Source organism: Salvelinus alpinus, chromosome 35, assembly GCF_045679555.1.
Source record: "Salvelinus alpinus chromosome 35, SLU_Salpinus.1, whole genome shotgun sequence".
Lineage (NCBI taxonomy): Eukaryota > Metazoa > Chordata > Actinopteri > Salmoniformes > Salmonidae > Salvelinus > Salvelinus alpinus.
The window spans coordinates 13,287,527-13,306,250 of NC_092120.1; the positions used below are offsets into that span (position 1 = coordinate 13,287,527).

The window sequence follows — 18,724 nt, forward strand, 5'->3', positions numbered from 1 at the left end:
AGCCCATCAAATAAACTACAACAAAATGTGTCATAACAGGAAGAGAAACTGCAATAGACAAAGGTATAGAACAAGTCAGCAGGTAGATTAGAATTTTTATTTATTTAACTAGGCAAGTCAGTTAAAAACAAATTTTAATTTCCAATGACGGCCTAGGAACAGTGGGTTAACTGCCTTGTTCAGGGGCAGAACGACAGATTTATACCTTGCCAGTTTGGGGATTCGAACTTGCAACCTTTCGGTTACTAGTCGAATGCTCTAACCACTAGGCTACCCTGCCGCCCCAATAGGAGAGAAGGGCGAGGTGAAGATGTCTAGACAAAAATGACTGGAACCCTAAATCGGTGAGGGAGGAAAAATCCCAAATTAGTCCTAAATCCAATACACCCCCCAAAATGAATAACCACATGTCCAGGCTCTGTTTCTGCTGATGCTTCACTCCTCGACTCTGCCTTAAGTATCTGGCTTCTGCGTGTGTACTACTCGATCAACTCTTTCCCTCCCTCCCTTTCTCCTCAGGGAGTGCAGCCAAGGCCCATTGCAGTTTCCATTGCTCATGGCTTCCCCTTGCTACTGCGACCAGACTTCTTCTGCAGAGGAGAACATACCTCCTCTGGCCTGAAATAGACCAAACTTACCGGAGGGAGGAAAGTGGCAGTCCAACACCACATAAACCTCACACTGTAGGGTTGAACAACGTCCCTCGCCAACAAGCACAACAAGGGGCCTGTGTGTATCTCAGGTAGTTACATTTTTACTAGTTAGATCATTAAAACACACTGTTTTAACATGTGGTGCTGCTGTAGAGGGAGGTTAGCCTGTTGGTTTATGTGGTATTGTCAATTTCCTCACATCAATAAGCAGGTTTGTGGCATTGTCGTAGGGGCTCCAAAAATATAAACAAGGATGTGGGGTCTTTTCTCTAAACATGGATTTACTTTGAAGTGTTTTACCTCTTGCCCCATTTGGAGCAACTCCTGAAACATAAACCAGACAAAAGTCGTCCTGAAACCCAAAACCGTTTCTGTCTAGCCGTGAGTCGTGGCTTTGCTTTAATGCTGCCTCTTTCTTTTGCTTTCAAGGAGCGTCTACGACAGTGTAATACATTTCCTACAACAGAAATAGTCACATCAAACACTTTATTATACAGAGAGAACAAAACCCCAACGACAAAACAATGAAAGAGATCCCACACTGTAAAAGACTACTGAGAATTCCACCTCGGAATGTGCAAAAAACAAGGAAGGAAAGTGATTTAAACATATAGGAGAAAATATGAATGTTTTAATGAATCGTGAATTCATATACCATTATCCACTTGCCCTGCTTAAAATGCTGCTTTGAACCACTAGCTTACTCCACAGCCTGCAGAAGCAGTACTATAACTCTCCCTATGGAATCTAATGTGCCTACTACTCTCCATATAAATGAAGGTAGAGGGACTATTTATAGTAATGCCTATGGTGTCTTGGCCTTATATCATTACAACGACCTCAGTATAGACGTGGTCTGCAACAAACACTCATTAACTGCCCTTAACGATAGTCCAAATTAGTTGTTGTTCATGGTGAGACATTTTGCATTCTAATCCTCTTCTGTATCCCTCTCCATTCAACTGTGTATCATCTAGTCCAAAGGAAACTGTATACTCAGTGATGCACTCGCTGTGAAAGTAAGGTTCAAAGTTAAATCAGAGTGGCACGTGTGTGTCAGAGGGTGTATCTGGCGATACGTATTTCAAGCTTCTATTTGTCACTGTGCATGTGTCAGTACGTAGCTTAAGTATGTCTATTTGTAGACTGTAAAAACAGGACAAGTTTTAATAACTCATGTTTTAAATGTGCTTCTTGTTTAACAAAAATGTGTGACTCTAGCAACTCATAAACATACAACTCCCACATTGGGTGTTGCCCAAAACAATCTAGACACTTGAAATGGACAGAAATAGGCTACTATCCTTATTTCACGCTTTCCCTAGGGGATAGCAGTATCGGTTAATAATCACCCAATGTACGATCAATAAACCCTTGAAAACAAGCCTACATCTTGTTTACTAATGAGAGACGGCGTTGTTTTGTTCAGTTTCCGCATGGGAAGCACCGCCAGTTCCATAGCTTGTTTCAGGATCTGAGGTCTTGGCCCTATGGGACTGGGTGTGTGAATACCATTTTGGCTCTCTTTTATGAGCCCTCCTGGGTCTCCAGCCACTCTGAATAGAGCTGAGCCCGCCTCTTACATTTTCACTACTGTGGCAGTTGCATTGTGTTGTGTGGCTGACTGACTGCTTCCAGATTCCAGCCCATAGACTTATGTTCTAGCTAGCTGAGGAGCCAGCATGTGAACAATTCAGGGGAGGGGAAAGACAGAGAGTGGGAAAACAACAAGCCTGGACTGTAATTATGAAAAGTAACATGCAAACCTCCTTATAACCCAATCAGTCTGCATGTGATGTGAAATGGATGGCAGAACTTTTCTTAACCTTATGTAATTTCTCAATGGTAACTAATTTGGTATTACTGTAAATAGCCTACATACACAAGAATTACAACACTATTCCACAAATGTAATTTAGTTCAGTATTGGGGTGCTGTAGCCTACTTATTAAATACAAAATGAGAGCGACAAAGGTTTCAGATCCATAGACAACTCATTCCTAATTTCTATTCAGTGCGTTTCTAAACCTCAACACGTTAGTGGAAGTGAAACCAGAGTGTGTAGGTGTATAATATTCAGGACATCACCATATGTTTCTCTACAGCCACATTGCAAACTTTTATTTAAGATGGCTAAAATAAACTGCCGTCTCTGTTAGGCACTTATATTCATAATCAAATTCAAAACCTCCTGCTCCTCAGGCTGTCGTTTCCACGGCAACGGTCAGATGTTGCACTAACCACCCCCACTCCACATGTGAGCAGAAATGCCTGAGGGTGGAGTTGAGGCATCTGTTATCGTTTCCCCCCGCGGCTTCTCAAAATAACCATGGAGGAAGAGCTAAGCAGCATAGGGCGCAAGAGCATAAAATTGAAAATTCGAAAGAAATATCTAGGATATGACATAAACCATCAATGTAATAAGCAGTCCACCAATTTTCCCCAAGGTTCTTCGATTTAGATTGGTTTTAATTGTATTGGGCTTATAGACATGTCCCTCGCCCCGAATGTGCTCACATAGACACAGTCTTCCATGTAATGATGTCCAAAACTCTTGTCTCTCTTGTAAAGGAGGCAGCAATGCAGATTTACAAAGACTTTTCCAAAGATGGGCGTGACAAAGCATGTTGACTGACATACTGTAGGTAAAAGGTTGATCCCTTTGTGGTGGTATAACAGAGTTGAAGGCATCAACAGTGTAGACAGACCCATCCAGAGCTACACCACTGTTCTGTGCAACAACAAAACATTCAAGGCCACAACACATGATGAAAGATCTCAGAAATAAACCTGAATGTTAAGAAACCACAGGTCTCTCTGCGGTTCATATATATATATATATGCGCCTTTAGTGATAAACTGTGTGATGGTAGCAGCTTCCTGGATGATTGCTTCCTGGCCACCCAAGCTCAGAATCACATGAGGTGCTGCTGAAGAGTAGTTTGGAGTGGTTTAAAAAAAAAACTGGCATCTCTCTATGCATGATGATCCAAGGTCTTGAATATGTAGGCTAATCCCACTTGACGAAGTCAATTCATATTCCCACATTTCATTCTTGTCATATAATACTGTACAGTATGCAACTGTACACTATGTGCCTGTAGTGTTTAAGTTTTGGTTTAGTCCTCCATCAGCTCCAAAATGTTATTTTTTTTCTCTAAATACATATGAACCATATGGGCATTCATAGCACATGCCATCATTTGGTATGGATAATAATTCATACAATCCAAGCAGGAAAAATTCATCAGTGCACACGTGCTGCCTGCCTCTTTACCGTATAGAAACATTGTACATAAAACAAAGAATGCTACGATGAGCAGCTTGTATTTGTTGCTATACAAAAGGAAAACAACCCCCTCAGTCCCAGACAGTAAGAACAAAAGGCCTTCAGTCTGTCTGTGGAATGTAGGTTATCAAACCATTAAACCGTTTCCACAAGTAATACGTCTTAAAATGTTTCATAGAATTCGATACAATGTGTCCAACTAATTCGACAATGTAACTAACCATTCTGAACACAGCAAAATATCTAGGTGGAATCTACACTCTACATCTGTGTATATAGTCCACCAATGATGGAAGAAAGTATTTCAGTTTATTATTCTCATTGGTACCGAAAAAGTTCAGCCAGGGCAAGCTACCTTTCAGAATATGAAGAAAATAAAACAGAATATTAAAACATTGCGTCGAAAGCCTACCTTTATATCTGGAACCATTTGTCTCACTTTGAACGTGGTTTTGGATCCCGTTAACATTTTGACGTCCAATATCCAACTCTCCCGGCACGAACTACAGAAAGTAAGCTATCAGACTTTAGTTCATTTAAATTTTTCCGATGGCGAGAAGAAAAAATGCCTTTAATCGCTCCATGTCTTTTTCAGGAAAACATAAGAAACGGTCCACTTTCTTCGAATGTCAGCGAGACCATGCATCACCGGTTTCGAGAACAGAGGTGGTCTCTGAATTAGAAACTAATTTCGTTTCTTTCACGTTTATCATTGCCGAAAGCATCCATGTATGTATGCTACTGTGTAGAGCACGCCCCGCATAAATGTACCGCCTGTCAGGAATATTTGCTTATAGTTGTCAGTCACTGGTATGGGAAAGAATTGTATACCTCTCTCTGCTTGTCCCTTTTGCGTTCCATTTGTTGTTTCCCTCGCCATAGTTAAAATGACACACACCAGTGAAAAAAGCAAGTGCAGTAGAGCCTCTTAAAGGGCCAGAAGTGTAAAAAGCATCTAATAGGAATCCTTTTTTTTTTTAACCAGTAGTGTGTTCTTCACTAATGGTCCTGCAAATTAAGCCACAAGGTGTGCATGTTCGGTTCCATCCTGCACTACACCTTATTCAGGTAATTAAGGTATTGGTTAGTTGAATGTGTCAAGAGCACTGGGACTAAAGCAGTTCAGTTCTTCAGGACTATGAAGAACGCTGTGGTGACATTTTGAATTTGGGGTTTAGGAAAGGTGACCGTATGTAGAGCTTTTGAAGTAAGCCTAGTTTTATGGAAATCTTGATGGTTCAAATGGGCCAGTTAATAGGTTGTTGAATACAGGCCTATACACAGATGCACAGATATTTCTAAATACAAGTGTTTTGCCTCCAATGCTAATATGTCATTTGTAATTGACAAACTGATTCGCTGAAATTAGAACTTTCGAAAACCACCTGAGGCTCAGAAATAAAAACGTGATATCTTAGACTATCAGTCTCATATAGATACTTATCAGCCGCATGATACCATTTTACAGGATCATACATGCTTATAAAATAGTTGTAAATCATTATACCCATGTTACTAATGCAGAATGAGTTGGATGCTGCATTTGTAGTATTCTGTAAAATGGCATTGTCACTAAGTGTTCAACTTCGCCTACCTTGAGAATTTCAAACAAGAATGGAAGCAACGATGTAAACATAAGAAAATGCCATGAGGATGACTAAGCTTAAAGAGCACAGAAGCAATATTTCAAAATCTACATAAATTACCAGTAGTTTCAACCAGCATACAACTACATACAAAATAAAAGCCCTAAAAAAAAGTACACATTTGTAGGCGTTAGTCTTATTAATCTTAACAAAGGCAAGTGATGGATGAGTGATACAGTACCTGCAGTTGATCCTTTGATAAATGATGAGCGTCTGAGGAATGGCTGCTCTGTCATCGGAACTGACAATGTAGAAAGGTAGTACTGCAGTAATGCAGACAGATGCTATTGGAAGAATATTCCAGTGGGAATGTACTGCATAAATTCCTTTCGATGAGCAAATAGAAATTCTAAATGGATGAAGTACAGTCTGTCCCTCCTAACAGACAGGTGGGGAGACCGTGTCCTTGTGAACGAGCTATAAATCCAAATCTCGTTCTACCACATGGGACCCTATTCAATATTAAATAAGGGTCTCCAATTTCTCTAATACATAGAACAGCTTCAGACAGTGTCGGCTGCCTCATCTGGGTGAAAGTTTACGTCTGTAACAAGTTGTTTCTAATATGTAAAAACAGCTTTTGCTGGTTAAGTCTCTCTTGCTTGGTTGATTTGAGTGTTTCAACACAGTTGATAATTGGACAATATAATCCAATAGTTTTGAACATTTATATCCACTGGCTGGCATCAGATGTAGATGAATCGATGTACAAATTGTTAGAGTCAATGTAATCTCAGTTAACCCAGAACTAAAATCTGGTGTCATTTGGTCAGATGATCGATAAATGTACTGGACTATGGTACCATTTATGTTTACGTCGTCTGGCCACGAAAGATTAGAAATCAATGGTGTCACAATTACATCATCCTTAGATCAAGATAATACCAATTCTCACCTTTCATCCAACATTATTGTACATCCAATGAGCACATTGAAAAACAGACAATCCCTTTTCTGTACATCTCTGGAATACCTACCATACATTTGTAACCCCCCCCCCCCCCCCCCCCAAAAAAAAGTCAGAAACGGAGTAAAACTTTTGGGATTGCCATCATGTTGTTGAAATACAATGAGAATTTATTCAAACAGTGCAACATTTTTTTTGTAAAAATTAAAATCAGATGTTCTTTCCATCCAGATTGCACTGTCACAGCCTCTCCTCTCCAAACATAAAAAGATGAAGATAAAAAAAACAGGTCAGAAAACCAGGACTGCCCAAATCAGCTCAAAATAATGCACAAATTTGGTTAAATGGATAGTCATTTACATGCAACAGTTCCAGTCCCATGCAACTAAAGTATCCCAGGTTCATGTTGCTGATGACTATTCTGTCCCATAGAAATGAGAGAAAATGTACAATATAAAAATAATGGGTCAGTTACTTAGTATTACAAATTCAAAGCCATCTTATTCCGAGAGAGGGATTGCAGCAAGAGCATAGGTTGAAAACACCAACAATCAAGTATTGAATCATTGCTGTAATGTGTTAGCATTGCATGGATTGGTGGTGAGATTTTTTTTTTTTAAATGAACACTTAAAATTCAAATAAAAACAAACAAATAAAAGCCAGTCTGCTTGACACGTAAGAAAGAACATACTAAAAGTTCAACTAAACATTCCAAAAGGAAGCTTCTGAAAAAAATAATAATCTCACTATAAATATATATTCTCAAATCATATCGTCAGGTCAGCAAGGAGGAAACTAGTTTGCTAATGAGAAACCTTTGAGTTTAGGAGGCTCTTTTGTGATCAACCTTGACAACCAAACTGTCCATTTTGGTGAATACTGACTCCTCCATACACCCAGGCTATTACAAGCTTATCTTCCACTAATTTTAGCATCCGTCAATATAGATTATCTTTAAAAACATTGTAAAACATTGGGTTTACAAAAATAACTTGAACATATACAACCTCACTGTCATTTGTTTTTTATACAAAAATGTTTGCAGTCTAAGTCAAATGTTCAAGATGTTGTCTGTAAGCCATCCAATTCTTAAAAAAAAAAATTGTTGTTGATGTAAGCAAATATTATTACATTGGAAGGAGAGGAGAAAGCTCGCATACACCCATTTCTTAGTTAGCCATCATCTTTTCATTAAAGATGACCTGTTGTTTGTGCCTTATGAGCTGCAATTTTTTGTTGCAAAATGGTTTCATACAGCGTAAGCGCACAAACACACGCACACACCCCACGTCACACAGAAATATTGTTTGGGATATAGCTTAATGGTTTTGTGGGGAATGGTTGGTTCCAATTCAAGATGCACATGCCACCTCGAAGTCATGGAGCATTCCCTTGAAGGGTGACTATTTTGAGCCGCATGTTTGAACTACCTCTCAAAAGACAAATGTTACTTAAAAAGAGAGAGAAGAGTCCCTCATACCCTTGGCCAAATTTTATTTTATTTTTATAAACTCAAATCTTAGTACCCTTAAATTGTTCTCTTTTGTATTTTTGGTTAAGTAGGGCATGGAAACTTCCAGGAACATTGAATACAAATACAAGAGCGCCATCCATTGGGTAAGGCAGTGAATTGCATACAGATATTCTCTCCCTATTGTGCTTCAAGTGAAAAGAGTTTATAGAGTCAGGAAGATTGGTCTTCCTCATGATTCTACATGGCTCATTGGTAATAACACGGCTTGGATGAGAAAGTGTTAATACATTGGTGATGAGAAAAACAAATATATTCCTAATCTGCAAATCATTGAGTGTAACACGAGACCAAAACGGTATCTAAAAAATGTGATATGTTCCAAACTCCAGAATTATTATTTATATATATATATATTTTTTTACATTTGATCTCTAAATCACTTTGTTATGATCTTCGAACAATGACTCCATGTCTGGGTGCAAAATGAAAATAATTAAAAACAGGGGCTTTACACTGAGTAGGGTACAAAAATACCAGAAGAGAAACTGCAGCAAAAACGAGTATTGTACACCTGATGCACATTTTGTAAAACATACAAACAAGATTGTAATGCCACAAGGACAAGAGACTGAAAAAGGCAACTAGGAAATAGAGTTAAACCACAACACTGGCACCAAAAAGCTGTTCCCATGGTAACTGAATCCTTAGAGAAGGGGTTCTAGCCCATGCATCTGCCCTCCTGCAAGTAGAGGTGGCAGTGTCTACAGTTCTGACATGACCTAAGGACAACATAACAGTCAGATACCTTCAAAACGGTAACAAAATATCTACGGACATTAGGAAAGTGCTTGAATTTGTGCAGAAAGAGGTTAAGCGACAGGTGTCAGTCACTTGTTTGGAATCAACACAATGCCTTCAATTAGGACTTGAAGGTGAGTTTGGTTAAACAATCCAACTTGTTTTTAATCGTATCAATGGGGTGTCCATGTCAGGAATTTGGGGTTTGCCAATAGTAGGTATTCATGAAAAGTTTTGAATATTTAGGCTAAAGTAACACAGCCCTATGGACAAGATTCCATAAAATACCTGTTACCTTTCTCAGCCACAAGAGAAGCAGAGACTAATTGACAGTTACAATGTTACAATGGACAGTGTCTTTTTCAACCAAAATGTGAACGTTCATCAGTTTAGCATGTACTGATTACCTTGAGGTCTTGAGCTGAACATGCGAGGGGAGTTGGTTTTGAATGCCGGTTTAGTAGTGTTGGATGACCCTAAACGTACCAGCATATTATTGAAATGCCTCATTTTCATGATGGATATAAAATGACAAAAACAAGCCAGGAACAGTAAGATTCTAGCAACCTTACTAAAAACAGTATATTAGCCATTCGGGAATATCTACCACAGTACTCCGCCATGTATGTTCTATAATTGATACTGGGAGACATCTAAAAATGGTAGAAGTTTAAAAATGTACTTGACTGACATCTGGACATAGTGGTGAATTTAGATTGGATGGCTACTTTGCCATAAAAGGCATCTTAAGGGTGGATAGGGCTATCTGTTTGCCTGTTTATATTTGAGATGAACTTGTATAGAGGGGGTCTGTTGCATTCTGGAATGTTAGCAGCACCATTGAAGCCCACAGAACAGCAACTACTGTAACATAATACTGTAGTTTCAATTTGCATTACAAGAGCGAGGACCAACGCAAAAGAAACCCAACTACTCATCAGGAAAGAGCACGGTTCATTCCCAAGTCATACATGAGCACCCGGTAACAGTAATGTCTTAGGCTAGTTCGTCTGCATACATCTCTAACCCTCTGGTTGAATAGACAAGACATCGAAGGGCTGATTCATATGTTAATATACCACCAATTTACAGGGCCAAATATAGGTTGTCTCCACATATGGAGAAGCGTGATAATCAAGAAGTTTCTGGTTGTGCTCGTGCAGTGTTAGTTTGTGTGTGTAATGTGAATGTCAGTGTGCGTGTATCGCCTGCCGTATACATTCTCTCCACCAGGAGGAGACAGTTGCAAGGCGACGAGGGGACAAAGTGGAGGAGAGCCTGCAGTTCTCTCACACACACACTGCATAAGAGCCACAGCAAATGTAAGAGATGTGCACAGTCCTATTGTCTAACGCTCGCCGCAGCGGCCGCCAGCCACAGCCCCCTTCTCTCCAGTCTCTGAAGTCACTGTACTGATCCTGTTCAGGACGCTCTCAACACACAGTGTTGCCTTTAGAGAAGGACGTGATGCGATGAGAGGGCCAGGCTCTGTATCGTCCTATAGCAAGAAACCTCATCCATCAGTTTCCTTGTGGTTGGTGGCCACAAAGCCAGTTCTGGTCAATCCATCTGTTCAGAACCTGTGGATGGCTGGCTCCGTCTCCCTCTTCAGCTCCTCTCGGTAGCAGCAGGAGCAGTAGTTGCCCGTCTCGGGGTGTCCGTAGTAGTTGCAGCTGGGCGTCCGGCAGCGGCTGGACAGGCCTCCGGCGCTGCCCAGGGAGTAGTGCCTGACCGGGAGAGGCCCGCTGCGAGGAACATCCAGGCCCGAGCGCACGTCCCGGAATCCGTTAGTGTAGCCCCCGCCTACAGGCTCTGAGGTGGGGTAGTCTGGAGGGTCGTGCTCGGGGAGGTATGAGGGTGCGAAAGAGGGGATGAGGCGAAAGGGGCTGAGGGGTACCGGTGCCTGCGGGGGGTGGTACTGGGGGTGAGGGGGGCCCTGCGCCATGGGGCAGTGGCGGGGGAGGGTGGCGTAGGAGGGCAGACCGGGATAAGACGAGGCTGGGGAGCCGCCTGCAAGCTGGCGCCGCGTCTCCATGTAGCCGTGCATGTGTGGGTGCTGAGTGAGCGGGGCCGGGGAGGGGGGCTGGTCCATGAAGGTTGGCCGGGGGATGGGCACCACGCCGGAGTAGAGTGAGGGGTTGAATGAGGACGACTTGAGGTTGCTGAAGTTGGGCGGTGAGCTCTCAGCCGGCTCCTCTTTCGGTTCATAGGTGCGGTAGCCCACCTCTGTGCCTGCCGTTGCCTCCTTCTTGGGCTGCTGGACGCCGTTGGTGCTTCCTTTCCGCTCTGCCTCTCGCCGCTGCTGCTCCTGCTCTACCCGGAAGCGCTCTTCAGCGTCAGACAGATAGCGCTGGATCATCTCCTCCTGGAAGGGCTGGCGGTTGCTGGTGGTGAGCAGGCCAGCGAAGATGAACTTCCTCTCGCCCTGCATGGCCGCCCGCAGGATGCCCAGGCTCGCCTTCACGTCGGCACTGTACTTATACGGGTCACTCTCGCTGCTGCCGCCGCCCGTGCCATTCTGACGCTCACTTCCCGACGACGGCGAGCACTTCCCAGAGTCCTCAGAGGCGTGGGCCGAAGGCGAGCTGTCCTTGCTGCCCTTCCGCCCCCTCAGCGAACCTTTCTTCTCTGTGCCCTCCTGCTTGGCCCCGCCGCCTCCTGCATTCTTCCCCGTCATCAGCCCGCCCACGTTCTTTTTAAGCTTGCTGCCCAGGCTCTTGCCGAAGCTGCCCAGCTTGTTGGCCACAGAGTCAGCCCTCTTCTTGTCTTTGTCTTTCTCCTTCTTGGGCTTTTCCTTTCCCCCCATACCCGTCGTCAATGTTGCCGAGCTGTTACTGGACGAGCTGGAGGAAGAGGAGCTGTTCTTAGTCGACACACCTCCACCTGCGCTGGCCGCCCCTGCTGTCGTTATTGCATCACCGTTGGAGCTGCTGCTGACCGACTCCTTGTCGGATTCTCCTGAGTCGGGAGGGGTGCGGGCGTCCTCTCCTGCAGAGGCGGTGGGGGACTCGGGCTGAGCCAAAGGTGCCTGCTGAAAGAACAGACACACCGATGATGAATTATAGAGAAATAAAAAAGAAACAGGGAGCGGGTGTGAGTGTGAGTGATGCAGAGCAACAGAGAGATTAAGAGCAGGAGTGAGAGGTGCAGATGACTCGGTTCAGGAAGCTTCTTTGCCATTTCTATAGATTCTATTGGAAAATATACATGCTATAATTGGAGAGGGTGGAACCTACAATGAAGATAATGATGACACTCTAGTTCACACAATGGACAGTTATAAAAACGGTCCTCTCTGCCAAGCCCCATAACCGTGACAACCGAAGATCTAAAGGTAACACCAACGTCCTCGTTTTTATTGGAAAGTCAGAGAATACCTCAGCTCTTCAACAGCGATCCTATTGCTACTTCTCACTAGAGGTTAACGGTGAAATTGCCATGAGGTTGATATCCTTTCTAGCTCACAGCATTAGATTGGAATGCACGAAAAGGCCATTCAAACTATTTAGTGTGACGTCATTTTATGTGTGGTTTGTTTTCAACATGGGGTTTGTGAAGCAGAGGGAATGACTACCGACTAGAACAAAACAGAAAATTACAACCCACATAATACCAGAAACCCACACAGTTATGTAACACAGTAAATAGCTTATCTACATATCTCTCATATAATCTTTTCATTTCAATTTAACCATCCATTACAACATGCTAAAAACGTAACCAGGTAGGTAACATATGATCCAAGCTTCACATTCACGATCAATTTAGAGGGGGTGTTGTTACAAAATGATGATTGTTACAAAATGATCTGCAACCAGGGCTGAATCCAAACCGACAACTGAAATGGTCACTTAGTCTCCCATTGACATCAATGCATGACTGAGGGAAGTGTGTTAAGAGTTAGGATTCCCCCTTAGCGAATGAGAACACGAAAGATACCTCACAGGGCAGGGGCAGCCAGGTGACAGTCATGTAGCTGTGTAGCAGCTGGAGCTTTGCCTCCAGGGACAGGGTCACACTGAGGGAGGAAGACAGACAGGTCAAAGTTCAAAACGGAGGGTGAAATCGCCTTGTCGTGCCACCTAACAGTAACACCATGTTGGGTGAAACATTTAGAGAAAAGGCTGCTTCCCAGAATATTACATGCATCATTTAGAGAAAGGGAAATAAGAACTAGGCTACATAAGTGATGTCTGGAAACATGACAGTTATTCAAACTAGGCTAATGGCGTGGCATCTGTTCAAGTCTTGAGGCCCAAACGACTCACTTGAAACTATGTAACCTTTGATAATGGATAAATACTGTGTCAGAAATGTAGCCAACATGAATGCATAATTGTGTAGAACTGAAATTCTAATTCCCCATACAAATCTTTCTATAATCCATTTTCAGGCAAACTATGTACAGTGCCTTCAGAAAGTATTCATACCCCTTGAATTATTCCACATTTTGTTGTGTTTCAGCCTAAATTTAAAATGGATTAAATAATCTCACCCATCCACACACAATACCTCAATGGTATACCCCACGTTTTTAGAAATGTTTGCTAATTTATTGAAAATGAAATAAAGAAATATCTCATTTACGTAAAGTATTCACACCCGAGTCAATACATGTTAGAATCACCTTTGGCAGTGATTACATCCGTGAGTCTTTCTGGGTAGGTCTCTAAGAGCCTTGCACACCTGGATTGTACAATATTTGCACATTTTATTTTTTTATTCTTCAAGCTCTGTCAAGTTGGTTGTTGATCATTGATAGACAGCCTTTTTCAAGTCTTGCCATAGATATTCAAGCTGATTTAAGTCAAAACTGTAACTTGGTCACTCAGGAACATTCAATGTCATCTTGGCAGCTCCAGTGTATATTTGGCCTTGTGTTTTAGGTTATTGTCCTGCTAAAAGGTGAATTTGTCTACCAGTGTCTGTTGGAAAGCAAACTGAAGCAGGTTTTCCTCTAGGATTTTGTCTGTGCTTAGCTCTATTCCGTTTCTTTTTATACAAAAAAACTCAATAGTCCTTGCTGAATACAAGCATACCCATAACAGGATGGAGCCACCACCATGCTTGAAAATATGAAGAGCGGTACTCAGTGATGTGTTGTTGGATTTGCCCCAAACATAATTCTTCGAATTCAGGACATAAAGTTCATTTCTTTGCAGTTTTACTTTAGTGCCTTATTGTAAACAGGATGAATGTTTTGTAATATTTGTATTCTATTTAGGCATCCTTCTTTTCACTCTGCCATTTAGTTTAGTATAGGGGAGTAGTGCTGAGAAATTAAATTAAAGTTATTTTTTGTTTTTTTAAAGAACTAATCGTGTTGTTGGTTCAATTATTTTAAATTCATTTTTCCCCGTGAGCTCAATGCACACATTGCCGTTTCTCTAGAGATAAATCCGATCCAGCCTGAACTGTGCGATGTAGTAGTGAGTTGTAGTTTCCAGCAGACAAATATTTTACATATTTTGGAACTTAAAATAACTACAATTAACTACAATGACCATAATCCATTGCACATCCAATTTTCCGGTCTTTCTTTTACGCCTGCTACAGAAGACACACAAATGTTTGATCGTGATGGGACATAGAAAGCAGCTGTTGCTTCGCTAGTTATCTCTACCTGAAAATACAGCAGTCATAAAAGTATGCCTTTGAAGAACTAAAACAAATTGGGATTTTGTCAGAAAGCAGCTCTACAGAGATGAGGACTTGGAATGAATTAAAGCCATAAAACAAATGTAATATACACAACTGAAATATTAATAAAGTAATGTGAATAAATGATAAGCAGTAATGGACAGTCCACTACCATCATGTGACTAATTCATTGTTTTATTCGGTGTTACAGCATTCAACCCAAATAATCAAAACGTGATTCTTTTTTTATAATCAAACCAAAACGACCTAAAAAGCACCAATCGCTCAGCACTATTGTGGAGTAACTACAATGTTGTTGATCCGTCCTCAGTTCTATCAAAGCCATTAAACTTGAACCGTTTTAAAAAGTCACCATTGGCCTCCTAGTGAAATCCCTGAGCGGTTTCCTTCTTCTCTGGCATCGGAGTTAGGAAGGCTGCGTGTATCTTAGTCACTGGGTGTATTGACACACCTTCCAAGTGTAATTAATAACTTCACCATGCTCAAAGGGGTATTCAATGTCTGCCTCTTTTTGTGGTTGAATATGTGTTTGAAATTCACTGCTCGACTAAGAGACCTTAAAGATAATTGTATGTGTGGGGTACAGAGATGAGGTAGTCATTCAAAAATCATGTTAAACACTATTATTGCATTTTTCCTCCTGAACATATTTAGGGTTGCCATAACAAAGGGGTTGAATACTTACTGGCCGAAGACATTTCAGCTTTTAATTTTTTTTAATTAGTAGAAATTTCTACAAACATAATTCCACTACAAAATGTGGAAAAAGTCAAGGAGTGTGAATGCTTTCTGAAGGCACTGTATTAATTCCATTGAAGTTATTTTTGTACACCATTCCAGTTGAAACACAGCAGCAAATCTTAATCCTGTGGAATAAATATCCACTTATTTTTATTTCGGGCTATTTCTGTATTCCCCCTTGTTCCAATCATAGAAGGCATTTAGAGCTAATCTCACTCTCACGCATTTCTCTAATCTGGAGCAGGGGTCAATACTGGATATTAGGTCCTACGAGGACATAGTGACTACGTGTGTGTTTTTGGAGGGGGTAATGCAGACCCAATTTGAAGTGCAATGAGTCGGATCATACCTTGCCAACATGACATTGTCCGTGTCATCCTTGCCCCATTCCCAGTCCTTCCCAGGGTCCACTGCAAAGTGTACAGGCAGCATTTTGTGTTCTGAGTCAGTGAGAGGGATCACAACTGTGGGGGAGAGGGAGCAAAAATGTTCAAAGTAAAATTAAAAGCATTCTTCAATCCAGCAATTGTCATTCAACTGATGCAAAGTACTAATTAAAGAGGGACCGTAATGGCCAATTTCTCCTCAGTCTTCCTATGCCTCATTAAGAACACAACTGAAAAGACTAGATTCGTGTCTTGGAGGCGTACTTTGATGTTGGTCATGGGGTGAGTTCGTAAACACTGGCAATCTACTCCGATTAGTACTCTGGTTTGAGACCCAGAGTGCAGAATAATTGATGAATTTACAAATGACATACACCCAGTTGACATGTTTCAGTAAAGACTGGCTAAAAATGTTTTATTGTTTTTATTGTTACAGTCATTAACCCTTCTTGATAAGAGAACAGTCTAACCAGCTTTTCTAGGGTGAGTAAAATGGTCAGAGGGAGGTGTTCTCTCATTTGTGTCTGGAAGTAGCTAACAAGCTAGCCAACTTCTGCGTCAGTGTTTGACTGATGTTGTGAGATCAGAATGCTACTCTTCAGTCGGAGCGTCAAGTGAGTGATACTTTACAAACAAACACTGTGTCAGTCAAGGGAATTACTTGAAACCAAAACTTCAAATATTACAAAGAAATCAAATGTGACAGGTACTCCTAATCTCAGACTTTTTCATTTTAGAAAAACACTGAAGTCAAAAAAAAAATGTTTTTACACATTAGTCAATTTTGGGACTATGATTGATGTGCAGTTGCTCTAATTTCCACTTTGATGAGGTGTAGTCTATTCAAGTGGTCCACTTCACTATGAGACGTGTTGGTTGTGTTGTAATAGGTAGTTAAGAGGATGGACACGTAACATTACCTTGCTCTTTCGAGCCGTCCTTCTGCTCCATGGAGACGAGGGCAGAGAAGTGGGCCTGGTCGTACGCCAGCACTAAGGGCGAGCGATGGCACTTGGCAGCTGGCACCTCCAGGGGCAGATAGATCCCTCCGAATGGGATGGGGGCAAAAGCTGGTGAGGGAAGGGAGGAAGAGAATAACATTCAGCATAAAACATCACAATCAGTTACAACACTAAAGTTCATAAAACATAGCTTATGGATGTAAGGCAGCCAAATTGGTAATATCAAAATGTGTCTTCCTACCCTCTCCTCCAGAGTCCCTGAGCATGGTGTCTGCCACCACTACTATGGGCCTCCTCAGGACATGGGCCAGGACGAACACGTGGAACTCCTCCAGACTCTCGTACACAGGCTCCTCTGAAGACTCCGTCCTGCACATAGGAAACAAACGAGGTCAGATCAGGAAACACGCAGGAAGTGACATAGGTAGCCACTATCTAACATTTTCCTCTTACTATCTTAGTCTTTGTTCCAAAACAGAGGCTCATGATGGGCCGTAACTCCATGTGGCATGCCTCACACTTAATATAATAGTATACATACTTAACATAAATAATGCGTGCGAGAGGTGTCCGAGACAGGTCTTACCCATTGCTGCCATTGGTGCTGTAGTGTATCCTAGGTTCACTGGAGGCCAGTTTTAGCAGCTCATTCCACTCCTTCTGCCACTCCTCCTCCGTGTACACCAGACCAGACTGTGGACACACACACACTTCAATACACTGAAATGGAAGTTGGGACTGTAAACAATCCCTTAGGACTAAGTTTCACATGGATCCATCCTAGTGAATCCCCCACCTCTTTGTTCTGCAGGGTCTGCTGCCACCTCCACCTGCGTCTCAGCGACTCCCTCTCCTGGCCGTGGTCCATCAGTGCATACAGAGACTTCCGCAGCATCAGGTCGCGGTCATGAAAGCCCCACATACCTGCATGGCCGTACAAGCACATAATATACACAACACCATCCCAAAGAAAGGAAAAGCAGTGGTTACATCCAAACCTTACTCTAGGCAAAAGGCAAGTTGTTTGATGTGGGAGTTGTGTTCTTAATTAGCCTAGTGTGCCATTATGGGCTGTAGCTTCAGGAATATCACAAATAAAGCCCAATTCCTAAGGATGGATTACAAGGCATTTTAGCTGCAATGCTTACACCTCAATTGGGTCCTAATTAATTGCTCTGGGCTAAGCCTCTCCAGTAGGACACTGCCGCTTAGCTATAATGTGTACCACAATTATTCAAGGGCTTACTTCAGCTAACAATGAAGCTCTCATCATTGATTGACATAGCAGAGATTTGGATCTTGTTTTAAAGGCTATGACACTCACCCAATGACGCTGCATGTAACAGGCAGTTTCCGTCCCCACTCGTCGCCAATGGCAATAGACTCTGACAGTTAGGTCCCACCCGTGTCCACCAATTGAGTCGGCCTTAACGTAAACAGAACAGGCACTCGCGGTTTCATTCACACTAAAAACTATTTAGCACGCACGTCTAGTACTGAGAATCTATGGTGTAGACGGTCATCTACACGACACAATGAACAAGATTGCCTCAGAAGTGAATAAAGTCATTTATTTGTAATTGGTGGCAGCAGTGGAACCCGTGCAGTTAAACTCACCGGCGTGCTCTAAGGCCACCATCATAGATTGCTCGATGAGGTCCCTCTCGATGAAGCCGCGAAAGTCGTCCCGGTACACGGTGAGGTCGGGCAGCTGGAATGTGCACAGAGGAGTGTCCAGAAGGGGCTCACTACTACAGTTGCCCGTACTGGAGACGTGTGACCGCGCAAGGGACACGATGGTAGAGCTGGCATGGGATATGCCTCTCGATAGACGCTTCTCTGTGGCTGCAGAGGGAAGTATCACAAAAGAGAAAGAGGAGTTTAGGTTAGTTGTGGGAAGGGGTAGGAAAGAGAAATTGGACAAGGGGAAAGTATACAAGGAAGGCTGACTTGAGAGAATTGACAAAAAATAAAAAGTGAACTAACAAAACAAAAGGAGAGGGTTCTAGTTTATCACAATGAGGAGAACAAGAGGACAACAGATAAGTGGTTGTAAATAAGTGACATTATGCCCAAAATATATACAGTGGGGAGAACAAGTATTTGATACACTGCCGATTTTGCAGGTTTTCCTACTTACAAAGCATGTAGAGGTCTGTAATTTGTATCATAGGTACACTTCAACTGTGAGAGACGGAATCTAAAA

The 18,724-nt window shown here is 42.2% G+C and overlaps 2 protein-coding genes across 5 annotated transcripts in view; both read right to left on the reverse strand.

Moving 5' to 3' along the window:
* LOC139564223 (myotubularin-related protein 11-like) overlaps positions 1-4,844 on the reverse strand; it is a 33,478-nt gene extending 28,634 nt beyond the window's left edge. For both annotated transcript variants that reach the window (XM_071383559.1, XM_071383560.1), the window contains exon 1: positions 4,355-4,844. In XM_071383559.1, the coding sequence (XP_071239660.1) occupies positions 4,355-4,411 (57 nt within the window). In that variant the 5' untranslated portion in view covers positions 4,412-4,844. The remainder of the gene's footprint in view (positions 1-4,354) is intronic.
* A 1,775-nt stretch (positions 4,845-6,619) lies between these two features.
* LOC139564046 (OTU domain-containing protein 7B-like) overlaps positions 6,620-18,724 on the reverse strand; it is a 35,359-nt gene continuing 23,254 nt past the window's right edge. For all 3 annotated transcript variants that reach the window (XM_071383248.1, XM_071383246.1, XM_071383247.1), the window contains exons 4-12: positions 18,136-18,363; positions 17,843-17,944; positions 17,315-17,442; positions 17,105-17,211; positions 16,760-16,887; positions 16,477-16,626; positions 15,520-15,634; positions 12,708-12,786; positions 6,620-11,799 (exon numbers count right to left, since the gene is read on the reverse strand). In XM_071383248.1, coding sequence (XP_071239349.1) covers positions 10,342-11,799; positions 12,708-12,786; positions 15,520-15,634; positions 16,477-16,626; positions 16,760-16,887; positions 17,105-17,211; positions 17,315-17,442; positions 17,843-17,944; positions 18,136-18,363 — 2,495 coding nt within the window. In that variant the 3' untranslated portion in view covers positions 6,620-10,341. The remainder of the gene's footprint in view (positions 11,800-12,707; positions 12,787-15,519; positions 15,635-16,476; positions 16,627-16,759; positions 16,888-17,104; positions 17,212-17,314; positions 17,443-17,842; positions 17,945-18,135; positions 18,364-18,724) is intronic.